Below are 19,757 nucleotides of genomic sequence, written 5' to 3' on the forward strand. Positions count from 1 at the left end.
TAACAGTGGAGATGCCTGAGATGTTTCTTACAAGATGAGGGAGGGCCTGGTATATCAGGCTGCAAGAGATATGAAATAATACTGAAGACCAGTGACCAGAGGCCCTTGTGTTTTGCTCAGTGGTTGTGGATGACAGGAAAAGGTGGCCTTGAGGCTTGGGCAGTGATGGCCAAGGCTGCCGGGTCCCTGAGACCCCTGGAGATGGCTGACTGTGGCATGGTGACTCTCTTCACCCCCAAGGGGAGGTTCCTTGTGGCTGTGCCTCCAACAGGGGTCTGGGGGTGAGACTGAGTAAGGACATCCCTCCAATCACCCACAAGACAGAGGCCCCGCACAGCCCATCTGACTGCAACTGTGAACTTTCAACCTGTCACAAGCAATGCAGCCACTTGTTTTCTAGTGTTCTAGGAGGGCAAGAGAAGTCTTCAGAGAGTAACAAGCAGCAGCAACAGCTGATAGCCCACACCCGTCTGCAGACTTCGGGACACGTACAATGCATGAGAAGAGGCATAGAGAGTGACTGTTAAATTAACACATTTCGTTGTTAGGAGATTATGTAAGATATATTAATTGCCATTTCACCTAGCAAGCAGTCAACTCAGGCAATTACTTCTATAATTGAGGGAAGGGTCTGAGTTTTATGATGAAGACCTCGTACAGTTCATCAGAACTTGCCAGTTAAAATGCATCTGTCATTTGTTTTTTACTCTTTAGGTGCACAAAAGCTTAATGTGCAGAACTTTTGTAAAAACAAAACAAGTAACTTTAAAAAAAAACCTGAAACTCAGCTCCTGCCATTAACAGGAAAAGTAAAATATGAAAAGTAGCGATGGCTCTGCTTTTTAAAATTGATTTCAAGTTTTACTTGTAATGTTCCCAAGAAATCATGTGTAAATAAGGCCATCATTTTTATTTTACAACAGAGATATACATTTTTGTGGCTAGGCACACAAGTGGCAGACTCAGGAACTGGCACACCCACGGGGCCTGGCGGTGATTCCCGGCTTGTCCCTCAACCTCCCACAGGACTTGAGCCCCCTCGCTCATGCCTGCCAGTCTCCAGAAGCTCATGTGCTGTAGAAGCTGGACAAGGACCACCTCTGCCCCACGGGGTCTCTGAGAGTCCATGGACACTCCACCTGCTGAGTGCCTCCCTGGCATACAGCAGGCTCTCAATGAGTGCTTACTAGCGTGAGGTGGGGTTAAGGTGACTTTTGAATGTGGCATTACTTTTGCTTATTTTTAGCACAAAAGAATGATACATAAATAACTTAAAGGAACATATTTTCAATGAACACTTAATTACTGCATGCCAGCTCTGTTAGGCGTTTTCTCCGAGTAAAATGGTAACACTCACATCATCTCTCTCTTTCACACCACTGGTGTTGTACTACTCACCTAGTACTGCTACTGCACCCAACGAATTTGCTGACATCCCCAGGATAAGAAAGTCTCGATGGCCAGTGAGTCTCTCTAGTGACTTCAGAATCGCATGAAATGCCCCTGAACTCTGGAGGTGCACTACAGCTGTCTATGCTCACGCCTGCACTGCGCCAAAGAGAGAGCAGCCGGTCGCCATCTGAGAGTCACGTCATATTTCAACAAGCCGCTCTGCCCCTGCTTCACATGTCAGGGAGACAAATCCAAGTACAAAATTACAGGTCCCTCCGCAACCAGGGACACAGTAAAATCCTCCTTTAGTGTTACAATATGCACACCACATGAGGAAAAACCCAAAAAGCCTTAATTATATTTGCCTAAGAAATATGACAAAGAAAGGTTTCCTCTCTGCAAGCCAAATATACCCACAAATAAACATGGACTAGCAACAAGGGCTATGTCCAGAACACTTGAAGAGCTAAATTCTTAAGATACGCAACTGCTCACTTTTCTTTGACAATTCTGAAACAAACACTGTCGATGAGAACAACGTGGGATGTGAAAACCCCATTCAGCAGGCCTCTCTAGTTGGGTGCCTTGTTAAGGGAAACTTATGCGTATGGGAGCTAGGGGCTTGTCTTGCTTTGCAGGGTGTCAGTGCAATTGGTCTCATACCATGAACATGTGCTTTCCATGTAAACTTTGTTTCCATATGTACTTTAAAACGTGGAAACACTATGTTTCCATTAATGTGGCGCCTTTCAAAAGAAGGACCACCTTTCAAAAGGACTGCCTGTAGTTGAAAGAAATGGAGTATCCTCTTCCTTTAATGGTCTCAGCTCTACACCCAGATCACACCAAAGGCAAACCTCGAGTCTTTATCAGCTGTAAAGACAGTACTGAAAGCAGGCACCTGCGTGCTCTGAATGCTCGCGGTACCCTCACTTTATCTGTGAATAGAGAAACAACAAGTTGCCCCAAACAAAGAAAATGGCATTTCTACGAAGAGGGCTTTATAACCTGGAGGTATGGAAAAATTCTTTAGGAGAGAGGGAGAAGTTCTTAGGAAAAAACAACAAATTTCTATGGAATTTACAGTAAGATACCAAGCACACCACACAGATGTCCTGATAAAAGCAGCTGACACAGGTTCCACCAGGATGTGTTCAGGCCACCCCTGAGGGCTCAGCTTTGCACCTATGGCTTAGTGGCTGGGCCATCTCAGGCTTGTCCCTTGTCAGACAATTGCTGTCCAGTTGGATCCAACAATGAGATTTCAATCAGCCCACATATGTGTATCACTACAAATGCATCACCACTGTCACTCAATGATTCTTTATAGCTGTGAAACAATAAAAAAATATACATTTGGTCTTTGTCCCCAGTTCTTGGCACAGAGTTCCTAAAACCCTTGGCATTTCCTAAGCCACTGGAGCATCTTGTGTTCTTTGTAATAAGCCCCTTTCAACCAAGCCTGAGTCTCTGCTCATCAGGCGACTCTTGGTGGGCCCCTAGATGGCTTCAGTCATGGGGCTGGTCGCCAGAAAGACCAAGGCATGATTACAGGGTTGAGACTTTCAGCCCCACCCCTGACCTCCAGGGAAGGGAAAGGGGCTGGAGATTGAGTTCAATCCCCAATGGCCAATGATTTCATCAATCATGCCTGTGTAATAGAACCTCCATAAAAAACAGGGTTCTCAGAGCTTCTGGGCTGGTGCACACATGAAGGTGCTGGGAGGGTGGGATGCCCAGGGAGGGCATGGAAGGTCTGCGCCTCTCCCATGCCCATACCTTGCCTTATGCATCTGTTCCACTGGGCTTTTCTGAGTTGCATCCTTTATAATAAACCAGGAAATGCAATTAAAGTGTTATCCTGAGTTCTGTGAGTCATTCTAGTGAATTATCAAACCAAGAAAAGGGGTTGTGGGAAGCCCTAAATTTGCAGTTGGCTAGGCAGAAGTGCCAGTGGCCTGGGCACCCCATTCGTGGCTGGTGTCTGAGCAGGGGACAGATTTATGGGACTGAGCCCTTACCCCATGGGGTCTGCACTAACTCCAGGTAGTCAGTGTCAGAATTGAACTGAATCATGGGAAGCCCAGCTAGGGTCAGAGAATCAGAGAACCACACAGGAGTTACGTATTTCGACATATTTTGGCCTTTACAGGGTCAATGTAGGAAGTCAGATCATTTGCCAAAAAAATAGATCATTCATTAAAGCCCCAGCCATTTGGCTGCATTTGAAAGGAAGTTTTTGAGCAGTTATCCCTAAGCTTATGATTTGTGTAGTAAATGGCAGCGTCCCATCTCTGGCTCACTGTTTAGTGACGAGAGGCAAACCCTGAAAAAACCTTTCACAGAAATACTCTTCCCTGAACTAATGCCCAGCAAAGCACTAAGTCTTCAAAGACAGGAACAAGAGGGAGCACACTGTCACCCTGAGGAATGCCCTCCCTGCTGCTAACACACTTATGTCACCAGCAGGAACCTCCCTTTCAAGAACAGCTCCCTATTGTTTTGGAATCTGCATCTGCAGAGACTCCAAGCTAAGCCCTCCACCTCAGCTGTCACAGCGCAAGGAGAATCTGGAGTAACGCAGAACAGCCTCCGTCGACTTGCTCTAAATGCTCTTCCGAGTCACAGAAACCACTTCCCCCATCTCCATGCGGACCCTGCATAATGAAGCAGCCCACAGAGGCAGGAGGAGGGGGCCTTCAGCACAAAGCCCCACCAGCGGCTTCCTTCCAGTGGAGAAACACACAGAAGCCCGGAAACTGTGATGGCAAGAAGAGGTCCCTGTGAGCAAAAACTCTGCAGTCACAAAATTTCACTTGACAAACACTGGGGTGAGGGGTAGTGAGTTCTGATGATTTCTATCTGCAGTGCAATGGAGGTGTGCCTTTGAGTCTGCTCATTACAAATAAGGACGTTGTAGCCCCACATCAGTGAAGGCCTCCCTTTCCTGCCAAATGTCCATTAGGCAGTGTTTTGCCAAAGGTCAGCTTTCTTAGATATGTTCCTGTATCCCAGATTTCAGCCAGGTCTCACTGTCCTGGTGACTTGGGTGGCTACACTCCCCGACAGACTGAAATGATCTCACTGTCCTCCTCTCATCCAGTGACCCCACCGCCCTTCTCTCCAGGTCTAAGGAGCCCTCTGTGGCAGCCGTCCACAGGGACCACAAAGACCTCTTGCATTTGACAAACAGCATTAACAGATGCGGCCAGCTGCTGCCATTTCTCACCACCGCTGGACTCACCTTCTCCACGGGAGGAGGAGGAGAAAACCGCTTTGCACAAGTCAGAAATATGTCTGGTTCTGGCTTCCCCTTCTTCACCTCAGGGTCATCGCCCAAAACGGCATGATCAAACAAGCTGAAGAACTCCTTGTGTCTGCTGGTCTTCAGCTCGAATGGCCCGGACCCAGAGCTGGTGGCGACCGCGAAGGGTACATTGTGCTTCCGCAGATGGTGGATCAGTTTTTCTGCCCCTAGGGAGGAGGAAGGAAAGCCTTCAGTGAGGTGGAGGAGGGACCTGGCCACAAGGCCTTCCCAGCTAGCTCTGTGACCCCTGACTCTGCTCCCTCTTCTCAGAGAGTATCTGATCCAAGACACACTCTCTTAAGAGGGGTTATCAGCTCTCAAAGACCCTACTCAAAACAAAAATCAAGGAAGCAACTCAGAGCCTAGCAGTAGCATTTCCCAAAGAAAGAGAAGGTGATTTTCCCGGAAAGAAGCGTTGCTTCGTTTGCAGATCTTCTCTTGCCAAAATGCAGAAACCAGCAGAGCTGCCCTGGGAGGCACCTCTGCACCCGGGAGGCGGCAAGGGGCTTGGGGAAGGCCATGATCCCAGCGGGCCTTGTGGGCCAGGTTCGTGTTCTGAAGCACTGAATAGGCTATGCTTTTGGTGTTTTCTGGAAAAACCCTGTATTCTACAGAAAGCAGTTCAATCGTTCCTCATGCTACTGCCGGGGAGAGGGAATCAACAAACGATCTCCACCGGGGGCTGAGAGGGAAGGCCGCAGCTGAAGGAAAGCTGTGGCACTAAGTAATAAGGGATTAGAGAGTTAAGTAAACTGGCTTGAGGCAGCCGAGCAACAACCACCCCTGAAAGGAACATTTCCCACGCTCTCATCAACTATGAGGATTAAGTACAGAGAGCACACAGCTTAGTACAGTTCTCCATAGAGCCAACGAAGAGAGGGCTGGTCATCCGAAATGAGTGAAAAAGGCTGATTAGGAAAACAGTAATGTCTAAATACACACAAAGTGCTGTGCTATCTAAAATACTATTTTAAACAATCACATAATCATTACTGTTTTAATCATCACATGAGGCAATGTCCCTACTTTCTCAAGTGCTGCAGAAAAGACTGACATAGTCATTTTCTCAAATACCTGAAACCATTCAGGAAGAAAACAGATAGTGTGAGTGCTAGACCCTTCAGATAAACAGTCCCGGGAGATGCTCAAAGGAAGGCGTGGATCTCAACTCCATGCCAGGACAAAGTTAAAATTCTGTCAAGAATAAAGCAAAATAGGGGCTGGCCCCATGGCCGAGTGGTTAAGTTTGTGCGCTGCACTTTGGCGGCCCAGGGTTTCACCAGTTAGGGATCCTGGGTGCGGACCTAGCACCACTCATCAGGCCATGCTGAGGAGGCATCCCACATAACAGAACCAGAAGGACCTACAACTAGAATACACAACTATGTACTGGGGAGGGGTGGGAGGGTGGGGGCTTTAGGGAGAAGAAGAAGGAAAAAAAAAAAAGATCAGCAACAGATGTTAGCTCAGGTACCAATCTTCCAAAAAAAATAAATAAAGCAAAATCTACCACTCTGATGGATGTAAAATTCACAATGTCCAACATCCAGTCAAGAGTTACCAGGCCTGCAAAGAAGCAGACAAATATAACCCATAACCAGGAGGAAAAAGTGATCAATAGAAATGGCAGAGATGATGGAATTAGCACATAATGACCTTATATAACAGCTTTATAAATATAAATATGTCCAAGCTAGAGATTATCAGAATAGAAAAAATGAAAACAAAAAAAAGTGAGATCTAACTACATATTGTCTACAAGACACTACTTATCTATAAAAACTCAGGTTAAAAATAAAAGAAAACTATATATTATGTAACTACTAATCAAAAGAGTCAGTCATGCTGCATAATAACATTTCAGTCAATGATGGATTGCATACACAATGGTGGTCCCATAAGATTAGTACCATACAGCCTAGGTGTGTGGTAGGCTATAGTGTCTGGGTTTGTGCAAGTACACTCTATGATGTTCACACAGTGACAAAAGGCACCTAATAATGCATTTCTCACAACATATCCCTGTCGTTAAGTGATGCATCACTGTACTAATAACAGACAAGTGGTCTTTAGAACCCCAAATGATGATTAACAGAAATAACTAGAGACATTTCATAATGACAAATAGGTCAATTTATCAACAAGATAGAATAATTCTAAATGTATATGCATCAAATAACAGAGCTTCAAAATACATACAGTAAAAACTAATAGAACTGAACGGAGAAACAGACAAACATAGATGGAGATTTCAAACTCCTTTCTCAGTAACTGATAGAACCAGGAGAAAATAAGCAAGAATACAGCAGACTTCAGAAACACTATGAAGCAACTTAACTGAATTGACGTTTATATAACACTTCACGCAACAGCAGAATACAAATTATTTTCAAGTGCACATGAAACATTCAATGAGACAGAACATACTATGAGCCATAAAACAATTCTCCAAAATTTTTCAAAAATTAAAATCAAACAAAGTAAGTTCCCTGATGACAAGAGAATTAAAACAGGCAGCAATAATTGAAAGTACTGGAAAAACCACAAATATTTGGACATTAAACAGCACACTTCTACATAAGACGTGGGACAATGAAATCACAAACGGAAATTAGATAACATTTTGTAGAGAACAAAAATATAGCATATCAAAATTTGTGGGATACAGCCGGAACATTTTTAGAGGAAAATTTATAGCGTTAAAGGCTTATATTAGAGAAGAAGAGGGTCTCAAATCAGTGATCTAAGTTGCCACATTAAGAAACTGGAAGAAAGAAGATAATCTAAGATTTCACCTTAAGAAAGCGAAGGGAAAAGAGCAAATTAAAGCACAGGAAGGAAAGAATAAAAATAAGAGAGGAAATCAATGAAATATAAAACAGAAAAGATAATACAGAAAACCAATTAAACCAAAAGCTAGTTCTTTGAAAAGATCAAATTAACCGGTAGACCGTTCACTAGACTGACCAAGAAAAGAGAAGGATCCAAATGTACAAATACTAGTGATGAAAGAGAGGACATCGTGACAGACCCTAAAATCACTAAAAGGATTAAAACATAGTATTGTAAGCAACTTTATGCCAATCAATTCGACAATTCAGATGAAACAGACAAGTTCTCTGAAAGATACAAAGCTCACTCAAGAAGACGCTAATAAACTCAATAGCCCTATATCTGCTAAAGAAATTGAATTTGTAATTAAAAACCTTCGTACATCTAGGATCAGATGACCTCACTGGTGAATTTAGCAAACATCTGAGAAAGAAAGAATACCAATCCTAAACAAGGTCAGAAAATGGGAGGGAACACTTCCCAACTCATTTTATGAGACCAGCAATTTCCTGATATCAAAGCTGACAAAGTGATTCAAGAAAACGACAGATCCATATATCTCATGAACACACACACTTACTTTCAGACTTACAATCAATTTTAAACCAGTGCAAAAGTATTTTACATGAAGAGTTTCTATTGGCTTTCAATCCATTCATTGAAAATATTAAAATGCCACATCAGTCAATTAGTTGGCAACAACCACTGATTAATATTATGGAGGATTCAATTTATTAACTAAATTAAAAAAAAAAACACCTTTCCTTTACTGGCGGATGGGATAAAAGAATGCTCAAAACAAAAATATAGCCAATAAGGAACCTTTGTCTGGATATAGTAATTAAAGCTAAGTATAAAAATGATCTCAATTTAAAAGAATTTCAAATTACTATATTACACAAGAGGAAACCAAGATTTTAAAAAATAATGCAGCATATTTAAACACATGCCTCTCTCTAAAAGATACTGGAAAAAGAAAATTTTGATAGAAAAGTTCTTTGGTGCTGTTCATTTAAAAAATTTGAATATAGTTTATTTCATGTTAGCTTACCCTTCTAACATTTCTAGTTCTGTAAATATTTTGTAATGCACCCATTGTAACAGTGCAGGAATATATATAGACAAATACACACAACCACCCTATAGTGGAGTGCATACTCAAAATGTTTACTGACAGGGGAATGAATCAAAAATGGTTTTGGATGATTGTTTTAAATCAATCACAACATACTGAGGTCCCTCAAAATGTCTGAGACCAGTATGAACATAAAACCTCAGAGAAGGACCTGACTACAGCCCTCCGGCTGTGGGACATCAGGAAATTAAGCGTCCTCTTTGTGTCTCCATTTTGTCACCTGTCGAGTAGCAAAGATTAAGTTTCCTTGTGGAGCTGTTGTGCGGGAATGCAAGTAAGGGGTCATGCACATAAAAACACAGGGGTGATCGCTTCAGATGCATGCAGGTAAGCCACAAATAAATATTAGCCACTGTCCTCACCATTAGATAAACCTACTTTCAGGTCATAGTCATTAATACATCACTCACATCTCCTGATTCCTAATTGCCTGATTCCTTCAAAAACTTCTGTATCCTTGAAATACTGTCTATCAACTTTATCTTATTCAATCATTCTCCCTGAGAAGTGAAAGGCTAAAAATGTAAATGGAGTTCTGTCCTGCAGAGAAGCTGGTTAATTAAGTAGACACATGAATGAGACTGAGCAACAGCTTTCAGCTTTCAGCGGTTGGGGTGCTTACTGTGGTTTCAGGGAAGGGCAGAAAAACAGATACATATTGCTACAAAAAATCAGCTCTCAGAGGATTAATCTACAGGGAGAGAAATACAAAATGTGGAGAACCAGCAATCTTGATACAAGAATGCTTCCCTTTTACTTCATCCTAGAGACCCAAGAGTGGTGAGAAAGAACATGGACACTGCCATTCGAGTGGATTTGGAAAGACTGAGAGTTGACCTGAGTTCTTTAAGCTAGGTCCTTGAATTCATTCATGGAGTGGATATATCCATTGAAACCTTACTCAGGAGTTACCTGTAACACCTCGCCCTAAACAGAGTCCTGCAGTGAGGAGATAATACAAATGGGGACGTGACACCACTTACAGAAACGTGCACATCATTAAGCACCATGTGTGTTCAGAACCACGGAGTGGGTGCTAAGTCTAGATCTCTCTGGAGTGAGACCTAAGAAGAGAATGGCATGTGTCACTGGGGTCAGCCCATGTGGTGAGCAGATGAATGCCATCCAGCTACCCATAAGCAGAAGAGGCACCCACGCTGTCCTGGGACCAGATACACTGTGTGGGACTCTGCCTAGATCTTCTACACATGCATTCTGGTGACAGTGCTCAGCCCCTCCTCGCCCCAACCCTTCCTTGTGTAAGGGGGCTGGAGCATACAGCCTCTCTCAGAAGGTGACTTGTGCAACTGCCTGAAAGGTGAGTAGGCTAACACCATGGTGCCACAGATCAAAGGTATGTGACCAAGTCCAGTAAGTTGATTGGTGGCTCCCCAAAAGAAATGTCCAGGTCCTAACTCCTGGTGCTTCTGAACAACATGAACTTATTTGGGAAAAGGGTCTTTGTAGATGTGATTAACGATCTTTGGAGCGAGATCATTCTGGATTTAGGGTCAGCCCTAAATCCACTGACAGGTATCTAAGTCTGTTTGGGCTGCCATAACAAAATACCACAGACAGGGTGGCTCATAAACAACAAAAATGTTTCCCGTAGTTCTGGAGGCTGGAGGTCTCAGATCAAGGCCCTGACAGATACAGTGTCTGGTGAGAGCCCTCTTCCTGGCTCACAAATGACCGTCCTCTCTCTGTCCTCATGTGGTGGAAGGGGTGAAGGAGCTCTCTAGGTTCTCTTTGTTAAGGACACTAACCCCAGTCATGAGGGCTCCATCCCCGTGGCCTAATCCCCTCCCAAAGGCCTTCCTTCCTAACACCACCACAATGGGGGTTAAGGCTTCAACCTATGAATCTTGCGGGGGGACCCAAACATTCAGTCCACAGCAATTAGTGTCCTTAGAAGAAGAGGAGAGACACAGAGGAGAAGCCACGTGAAGACAGAGGCAGAGATCAGAGTGATGTGGCCACAAGCCAAGGGATGCCTGGAGCCCCCAGACACTGGAAGAGGCAGGAAGGATCCTCCCCTAGAGTGCCAGCTTGGGGTGCAAGTGGGAGCCTGGAACAAGCGGAACCTATTATTGGGAGTTGGCCTTTTCACTGGTGGCCCTCAAAATGTCATTATTTGACTTTTTCTTTATAAAGTAACCTTTGTCTCCAGAGAAGAATTCTCCAGTATCTTGTTGGTTGTGCATACAAAGGAGATGAGGTGAAGGGACCCTCAGCGGGCAGATGTTCCTTTCATCTCCAATTGTCTCTGCATCCTCCACGCACCTGATCATTTGAGATCTTAAGTCTTTCTGGTTCAGTTTATAAACAGAATAAAATATGCTATTTTCTGCCTAGGGTGGCATCTTGGATGCACAGAGTGGGGCGGAGGGCCCAGGGGTTCAGCCACTTTGCATCCAGGATTTCAACCACCCTGCTGTTTTCTTAGCCCTCTGTCCTATCTGGCCTTCTTTGAAATGCACATCCAGCTCACCATCTGTTTTTAAAGGGGAAGAGTCAAAAGAAGAGTATCTCATAACATGTGAAAATGATATGAAATTCAAATTTTAGTGTCCACACGGAAAGCTTTGTGGGAGCACAGCCACACCCATTCGCTTCCTATTGTCACAGTTTAATAATGGGAACAAAGAAATAAGTAAAGAAAATGAACGCCTACACATAGAAAGGCCAGCGGTGACTTTTTCTGAATACAGTCACCTGACCATGACTCCAGGTGGTCACCTGTCCAGTGGAATTCAGGTTTGGCTTAGATAAAAGAGGTGATGGAAAGAATGCAGGAAGGACAGAAAATAGGGGGTGAAGCATGTCCTTTTAGGGTAGAAAACCTGATCTATTTTATTACTATTTTGGCGACTGGCACATCATAGAACAAAAATCCTACGGAAAAATATGTTTCTGGATCCGCAGGTTTGCACCAGCCTTTCTTTTTACTCTACAGACAGTCCAACATTTTCCCTCTCCATCTTTCTTCCCCTTCAGGATGAGTATAATTTCTCATCCTTGTGCTTCATCCTAATCCTTTCAGAATGTCAAAGTGGTATCTTCTGACCTCGGTCATTGGTTTGATCTGGCATGATCTTAAGTTTCTCCCATCCAGTGTTATCTGTGGCTTTTCCTCATACTCTTGGAATCCTCTCACCTCCAGGGTATGTGTGGTGTATGGACATGACCTCTTGTTTTCAAAGAGAGACTTTGGAATCATGGATAAGCATTTACTCTCATCTGTGAGGCTAGTAAAAATTAAATTAAGTATATACAAATTCTAATGCTAAAAAGTAAGATTCTTAGTATCCAAATAAACAAGTAGATAAATAAGATATGAAACTAGAAATCAACTACTGGAAGAAAATCAGAAAAGCCGCAAATGTGTGGAGATTAAACAAAATGCTACTGAAGAATCGGGTCAATGAAGAAGTCAAAGGAGAAATAAAAAAATATCTGGAGACAAATGGAAATGAAAATATGACATGTCAAAAGCTTTTACTGTACAGTAAAAGTGGTTCTAAGAGGGAAGTTTATAGCAACACAGGTTTACCTCAACAAACAAGAAAAATCCCAAATAAATAACCTAACAGTGCACCCAAAGGAACAGAAAAAAAGAAAAACCAAAGCCCAAAATCAGTAGAAGGAAGGAAATAATAAAAATCAGAGCAGAAATACATGAAATAGAGACTAAAAAACAATAGAAAAAAAAATCAATGAAACCAAGAGCTGGTTCTTTGAAAAGACAAACAAAATTGACAAACCCTTAGCTAGACTCACCAAGAAAAAAAGAGAGAAAGCTCAAATAAATAAAGTCAGAAATGAAAGAGGAGAAATTACGACACCTCAGAAATACAAAAGTTTATAACAGAATACTACGAAAAGCTATATGCCAATAAATTGGATAATCTAGGAGAAATGGATAAATTTTTAGAATCACACAACCTTCCAAAACTGGACCAAGAAGAAATAGAGAATTTGAATGGATGAATCACCAGTAAGGAGATTGAAACAATAATCAAAACCCTCCCCCAAAATAAAAGTTCAGGACCAGACAGCTTCCCTGGTGAATTCTACCAAACATTCAAAGACTTACTACCCATCTTTCTCAAACTCTTCCAAGAAATTGAAGAGGACGGGAAGCTTCCTAACTCTTTTTATGAGGCCAAAAATGACCCTGAGACCAAAACCAGACAAGGTCAACACAAAAAAAGAAAATTACAGGCCAATATCACTGATGAGCATCGATGAAAAAATCCTCAACAAAATACCAGCAAATCGAATACAACAATACATTAAAAAGATCATACACCATGATCACATGGGATTTATTTCAGGGATGCAGGAATGGTTCAACATCTGCAAATCTATCAACGTGATACACCACATTAACAAAATGAAGAATAAAGATCACATGATCATCTCAATAGATGCAGAGCAAGCATCTGACAAGATACAGCATCCGTTTATGATAAAAACGTTGAACAAAATGGGGATAGAAGAAAAGTACCTCAACATAATAAAGGCCATATATGACAAACCCACAGCTAATATCATTCTCAAGGGAGAAAAACTGAAAGCTATCCCTCTAAGAACAAGAACAAGACAAGGATACCCACTTTCACCACTTTTTTTTTTTTTTGAGGAAGATTAGCCCTGAGCTAACTGCTGCCAATCCTCCTCTTTTTGCTGAGGAAGGCTGGCCCTGAGCTAACATCCGTGCCCATCTTTCTCTACTTTATATATGGGACGTCTACCACAGCATGGCTTGACAAGCGGTGCCATGACTGCACCCAGGATCTGAACCGGCAAACCCCGGGTCACCGAAGCAGAATGTGCAAACTTAACTGCTGCACCATCAGGCTGGCCCCTCACCACTCTTATTTAACATAGTATTGCAAGTCTTAGCCAGAGTAATCAGGCAAGAAAAAGAAATAAAAGGGATTCAAATTGGAAAGGAAGAAGTGAAACTGTCACTAATTGCAGATGACATGATTTTATATATAGAAAACCTTAAAGAATCCACTAAAAAACTTTGATAAATAATAAACGAATGCGGTTAAGTTGCAGGATACAAAATCAACATACAAAAATCAGTCGTGCTTCTATATACTAACAGCAAAGTAGCAGAAAGAGAAATTAAGAATGCAATCCCATTTACAATTGCAACAAACAGAATAAAATATGTAGGAATAAACTTAACCAAAGAGGTGAAAGATCTGTACACTGAAAACTATAAAACATTGTTGAAAGAAACTGAAGAAGACACAAAGAAACGGAAAGACATTCTGCGCTTTTGGATTGGAAGAATTAACATAGTTAAAATGTCCACACTTCCTAAAGCAATCTACAGATTCAATGCAATCCCTATTAAAGCTGCAACAACATTTTTCACAGAAATAGAACAAAGAATCGTAAAATTTATATGGAACAACAAAAGATTCCGACTAGCCAAAGGAATCTTGAGGAAAAAGGACAAAGCTGGAGGTATCATCATCCCTGATTTCAAAACATATTACAAAGCCATAGTAACTGAAACAGCGTGGTACTGGCAGAAAAACAGACTCACTGACCAATGGAACAGAATCGAGAGCCCAGAGATAAACCTACACATCTATGGACAGTTAATTTTCGACAAGAGAGCCAAGAACATACAATGGAGAAAGGAAAGTCTCTTCAATAAATGGTGTTGGGAAAACCAGACAGCCACATGCAAAAGAATGAAAGTAGAGCACTGTCTTACACCACACACAAAAATTAACTCAAAATGGAAGAAGTAAAGTTATCTCTATTTGCAGATGACATGATCTTATTTGTAGAAAACCCTAAAGATTACACACACACCTGTTAGAATAAACAAATTCTGCAACATTGCAGAATACAAAAATCAATATGCAAAAATTAGTTGCATTTCGGGGCTGGCCCTGCGGCGTAGTGGTTAAGTTCATGCACTCTGCTTCGGTAGCCAGTGTTTTGCAGATTTGGATCCCTGGCACAGACCTAGCACCACTTGTCAAGCTACGCTGTGGTGGCATCCCACATAAAAAGAGGAAGATTGGCACCGATGTTAGCTTAGCAACAATCCTCCTCAAGTGAAAAGAGGAAGACTGGCAACAGATGTTAGCTCAGGGCCAATCTTCCTCACACACGCACACAAAAATTCATTTGCATTTCTATACACTAACAATGAACAATCTGAAAAGAAAACAATTCCATTTACAGTAGCATCAAAAAAGAAATAAGCTTAATCAAAAAGGTGAAAGACTTGTACACTGAAACTACAAAACATTGCTGAAAGAAATTAAAAAAGAAGACACAAATAAATGAAAACACATCCCACGTTCATGCATTGGAAGATCTGATATTGTTAAAATGTCCATACTACTGAAAGAGATATACAGATTAAAAGCAATCCCTATCAAAATTCCAGTGGCATTTTTCACAGAAATACAGAAATCCATTCTAAAATTTCTATGGACTCTCAAGAGACCCAGAATAGCCATAACACTACTGAAAAAAAGAAGAAAAAAGTTCGAGGTCTCACACTTTCTGATTTCAAAACATACTGGAAAGCTATAGTAATCAAAACAATGTGGTACTGGCATAAAGACAGACATACAGACCAACGGAATAGAATAGAGAGAGCAGAAATAAACCCTCACATAGATAGTCAAATGATTTTCAGCAACAGTGCCAAGACCATTCTATGGGGAAAGCACCGTCTCTTTAACAAATGATGTTGGGAAAAATAGATCTCCACGCGGTTAAAGAATGAAGTTGGACCCTCACCTTACACCATATACAAAAACTAACTCAAAATGGGTTAAAGACCTAGACATAAGACCTAAAACTATAAAATTCCTAAAAGAAAACATAGGGAGAAAGCTTTATGACACTGGATTTTGTAATGACGTCTTGGGTATGACACTGAAAGCACAGGCAAGAGCAAAAATAGTCAAACAGGACTGCATCAAACTTAAAAAGTTCTGCACATCAAAGGACACAATCCAGTGTGAAAAGAAAACCTATGAAATGGGAGAAAATATTTGCAAGTCATATATCTGACAAAGGGTTTATATATAAGATATATATAAAGAATTCCTAGAACTCAACAAGAAAAAACCAAATAACCCTATTAAAAAATGAGCAAAGGACATGAATAGACATTTCTCCAAAGAAGACAAACAAGCGGCCAACAGCATATGAAATGATGCTTCACATCATTAATCATTAGAGAAATGCAAATCAAACCACAATGAGATATTACTTCACACAGATCAGGATGACTACTATCACAAAAACACAGAAAATAAGAAGTGCTGGTGAAAATGTAGAGAAACTGGAACCCTTGTGGACTGCTGAAGGGATAATAAAATGGTACAGCACAATACAAAACAGTATGGTGGTTCCTCAAAAGATTGCAAATAGACTTACCCTATAATTCAACAATCCCACTTCTGGATATATACCCAGAAGAAATGAAAGCAGACTCTCAAAGAGATATCTATACTCACATGTCCATAGCAGCATTATTCATAATAGCCAACAAGAGGAAATAAGTCAAGGGACTATCTACAGATGAATGGATAAACAAAACGTGGTCTATCCAAACAATGGAATATTATTCAGTATTAAAAAGGGAGAAAATCCTAACACATGCTACAACATGGATGAACCTTGAGTACATTATGCAAGGTTCAAAAAGCTAGTCACAAAAGGACAAATACGGGGCCGGCCCCGTGGCCAAGTGGGCAAGTTCACGTGCTCCACTGCAGCGGCCCAGGGTTTCGCTGGTTCGGATCCTGGGCGTGGACATGGCACCACTCAACAGGCCACGTTCAGGTGGCGTCCCACATGCCACAATTAGAGGGACCCAGAACTAAAATATACAACTATGTACTGGGAGTATTTGGGGAGAAAAAGCAGAAAGAAAAAAAAAATGAAGATTGGCAACAGTTGTTAGCTCAGGTACCAATCTTCACAAAAAAAAAAAAAGGACAAATACAATATTACAATATGAGTCCACTGGTCCCTACAGGAGCCAAATTCACAGAGACAGAAGGCAGAATGGTGCTACTAGGGGCGGGGGGGAGGGTGGAATGGGGAGTGAGTGTTTAATGGGGACAGAGTTTCAGTTTTGCAAGATAAAAATGTTTTAGAGAAGGATGGTGATGATGGTTACACATAATGTGAACATACTTAACATTACTGAACGGCACACTTAAAAACAGATAAGATGGTTAAGTTTTAAGCTATGTGTTTCTTACCACGATTTAAAAAAGTTAGCCATATGGATATGTTTCCATCATTAAGGCTTGTCAGGGTAACTGTGCAGAAAGGCAGGAGATGCAGAGTGGGTATCACGGTACTTGTACCCACGTCTGAGGGTCATACATACGTGCACGTGCATGCGTGTGTGCAATACAAGAACAGCCCACATGGTTTCTATGTGACACAGGCACCACATTAGCAGGGCCCTTTATGAGAAATCTTCCAGTTCCAGGGAACATCCAATCTGCTCCTTTGGATTTATGTATAAATATAAATAACACGTTTCAAAAATGACTGTGATTCATATTAATACAATTTTAAATTTAAAATCACTGTTGTGACTGTAAATTTTTTCTCCCCTCACACCAGGAATTCTAAACACTGAGTATTCAACTTTGTTCCTGAAAGAATCTTAAAATAGTTCTCCATTTTTTAAGCATTTTTTGGTCCCGTAATCTAGAACTTTCTTGACCTTCTCCCTTTTGGCAGGAAACCACAGGCGATTCAGTTCTGACTGCTCTTCAGTTAACAGGCCCCAAGGGAGAAAAGTCATCTTACGTTTTAAAGGAAAACAGGAAAAGGTAAAGGGCATAGAAACAGACATGTGAAAATGAATTACGCCTTTGACGTTTTTTAAAAACTTGAGCTTCTTTAGGGAGATTTATGTGCTTACTTGTCATTAATTTGTTAAATGTGAATAGTTGCTGAAACATTAATCTTGCATCTGATTTTGAAGAGAAAGGCAAAACCATATATTAAAGTTAAACTTTGAGGCAATTCTGTCATAAATATAATCTTTACACAACATTGATACAAACAAAATTCAAATGTTTTTGGACCTCATGAGTCAGTGAAAGGAATATATACGATTTTAAGAAGCCCTTAAAGACAAGATTGAAACACAACCTACAACAGTGTCAACCACACTCTCTGGAGTACCTCTGAGCCTCAAACAAGAAGAGAATTTCCCAAGAAGTTATCAAGACAAGAGAACGGACGAAGCACACCCTGTATTAGACTTTAGTAACCTAGACTGACAACAGTGCCAATTTCACAAACGGCACCTGGCATCAGAGCAGCCGTGGGGAACATCTTATTTAACTTCGTCTGGGTCTCTTCCACCAGCTCTTCTTTGGATATCGGGAGCTGCAGGATGTCTATGACGGTCTGGGCCACCTCCAGTGCCTTCTTGCCCATAACGAGGGACTTCACATCCCAGGTGAAATTCTTCTCATAGCGAGCACATACTTCTTGAAACACCACTGAATATAGCGGTTCGGTATCTGCAGAAACAAAGATGAGACAAAAATATTGAGATGTTTAGGGTGCATGCTACGTTCACACGAAGTCTTTATCAGATAAGCGTCTACATACACAGTGTAGGTCATGTTCAGGGAAGAAAGCTTTCTGCGGAGACCTGTGGAAAGGACGGAAATGTTCACAGGTCATTTGGACTGAACAAGGCCCTGGGCGGCCTCCTCTCAGTCTGCTGGTGTATCTTTGGAGCTGTGATCTGGAAAGTTAAAAAGTGGGAGAGAAAAGAAGTCTATGTGATGGTTAAACTGTCTTTTATATAAACATCTATGTATTCGAGTCTAAATATGCACTTGGGATCACGAATTCCATCTGAGGCTATATGAGGTCGTCACCTGGTATTCCCACCTGGTACCTAGAGACAGGAGTGCAAAAGGGTCTGCATGTGGCCCTCTGCAGTTAGGGACACTTCCACCACCTGTGGGATTCCCCCCAACAGGAGCGCCTGGCCAGTGGTGCTGCTGGGAAGCCCTGCATGACACCGGACCCTTCTGTACAGGCCTGAGGAGGAAAAACACACCTCCTGTGTTTCTCCTTTACTCTCACACTACTACCACGCTCACAACACTCCTGTCACCAGATGCGTGGGGCTTTATCTCAGACCAAGCACTTGTGTGACACCAACTGGGTGTCCAACAATTCAACTCAATTCTGACACTGTCTACCTGGAGTTGGCATCAGATCCCACAGGTTAAGGGCGCAGTCCCACAAGACTGCCCCAAACCCAGACACACACTTCAGATGCCAATTGCAAGGCCAGATTGTCCCCTGTGCTTCTGACTGCTCGGCTATAAGTCAGAGGTTCAATTATTTGCTAGAGCTGCTCACAGAACTCAGAGAAATATTTTACTTGCTAGAGCACCAGTTTATTATAAAAGGATATGATAAAGGATACAGATGAAGAGCCAAACGGAAGAGATGTGTAGAGCAAGGTATGTGGGAAGGGGCGTGGAGCTTCCATGCCCTCTCCCAGCGCACCATTCCCGTGGCACCTCCACGTGTTCACCAGCTTGGAAGTTCCCCGACTCCCAACCGTGGTGGATTTTTATGGAGGCTTCCTCACAAAGGCATGATCAATCATAAACTCCATTTCCAGCCCCTCTCCCCTTCCTGGGAGGATAGAGGATGGGGTTGAAAGTTTCGAACTTCTGATCGTGGCTTGGTCTTTCCAGTGACGTGCCCCCATCCAGGAGCCCACCCAGAGTCACCTCATTAGAACCAAAGATGCTCCTATCACCAGGAAATTCCAAGAGATGTAGGAGCTGGGTGTCAGGAACCAGGGTCGAAAACCACATATTAGAACAAAAGATGCTCCTAGTGCTCTTATCACTTAGGAAATTACATGGGTTTTAGGAGTGCCAGCAACCAGAGGCAGAGACCAGACTATATATATTTTCTATTGTCTCACAAGGCCTTACCACGTAAGGGTGAAAGGTCAGTCTAAGAATCAGACTCCAGCGGGCCACTTTCCGGGGGAAAAGACTCAGGCAACTTAGTTACCTCCTG

The 19,757-nt window shown here is 42.1% G+C and overlaps 1 protein-coding gene across 1 annotated transcript in view; it reads right to left on the reverse strand.

Moving 5' to 3' along the window:
- Positions 1-19,757, reverse strand: part of PUDP (pseudouridine 5'-phosphatase) — a 62,452-nt gene that overhangs the window by 10,219 nt on the left and 32,476 nt on the right. The window contains exons 2-3 of the mRNA XM_070605440.1: positions 18,002-18,220; positions 4,637-4,866 (exon numbers count right to left, since the gene is read on the reverse strand). Coding sequence (XP_070461541.1) covers positions 4,637-4,866; positions 18,002-18,220 — 449 coding nt within the window. The remainder of the gene's footprint in view (positions 1-4,636; positions 4,867-18,001; positions 18,221-19,757) is intronic.

Source organism: Equus przewalskii, chromosome X, assembly GCF_037783145.1.
Source record: "Equus przewalskii isolate Varuska chromosome X, EquPr2, whole genome shotgun sequence".
NCBI lineage: Eukaryota > Metazoa > Chordata > Mammalia > Perissodactyla > Equidae > Equus > Equus przewalskii.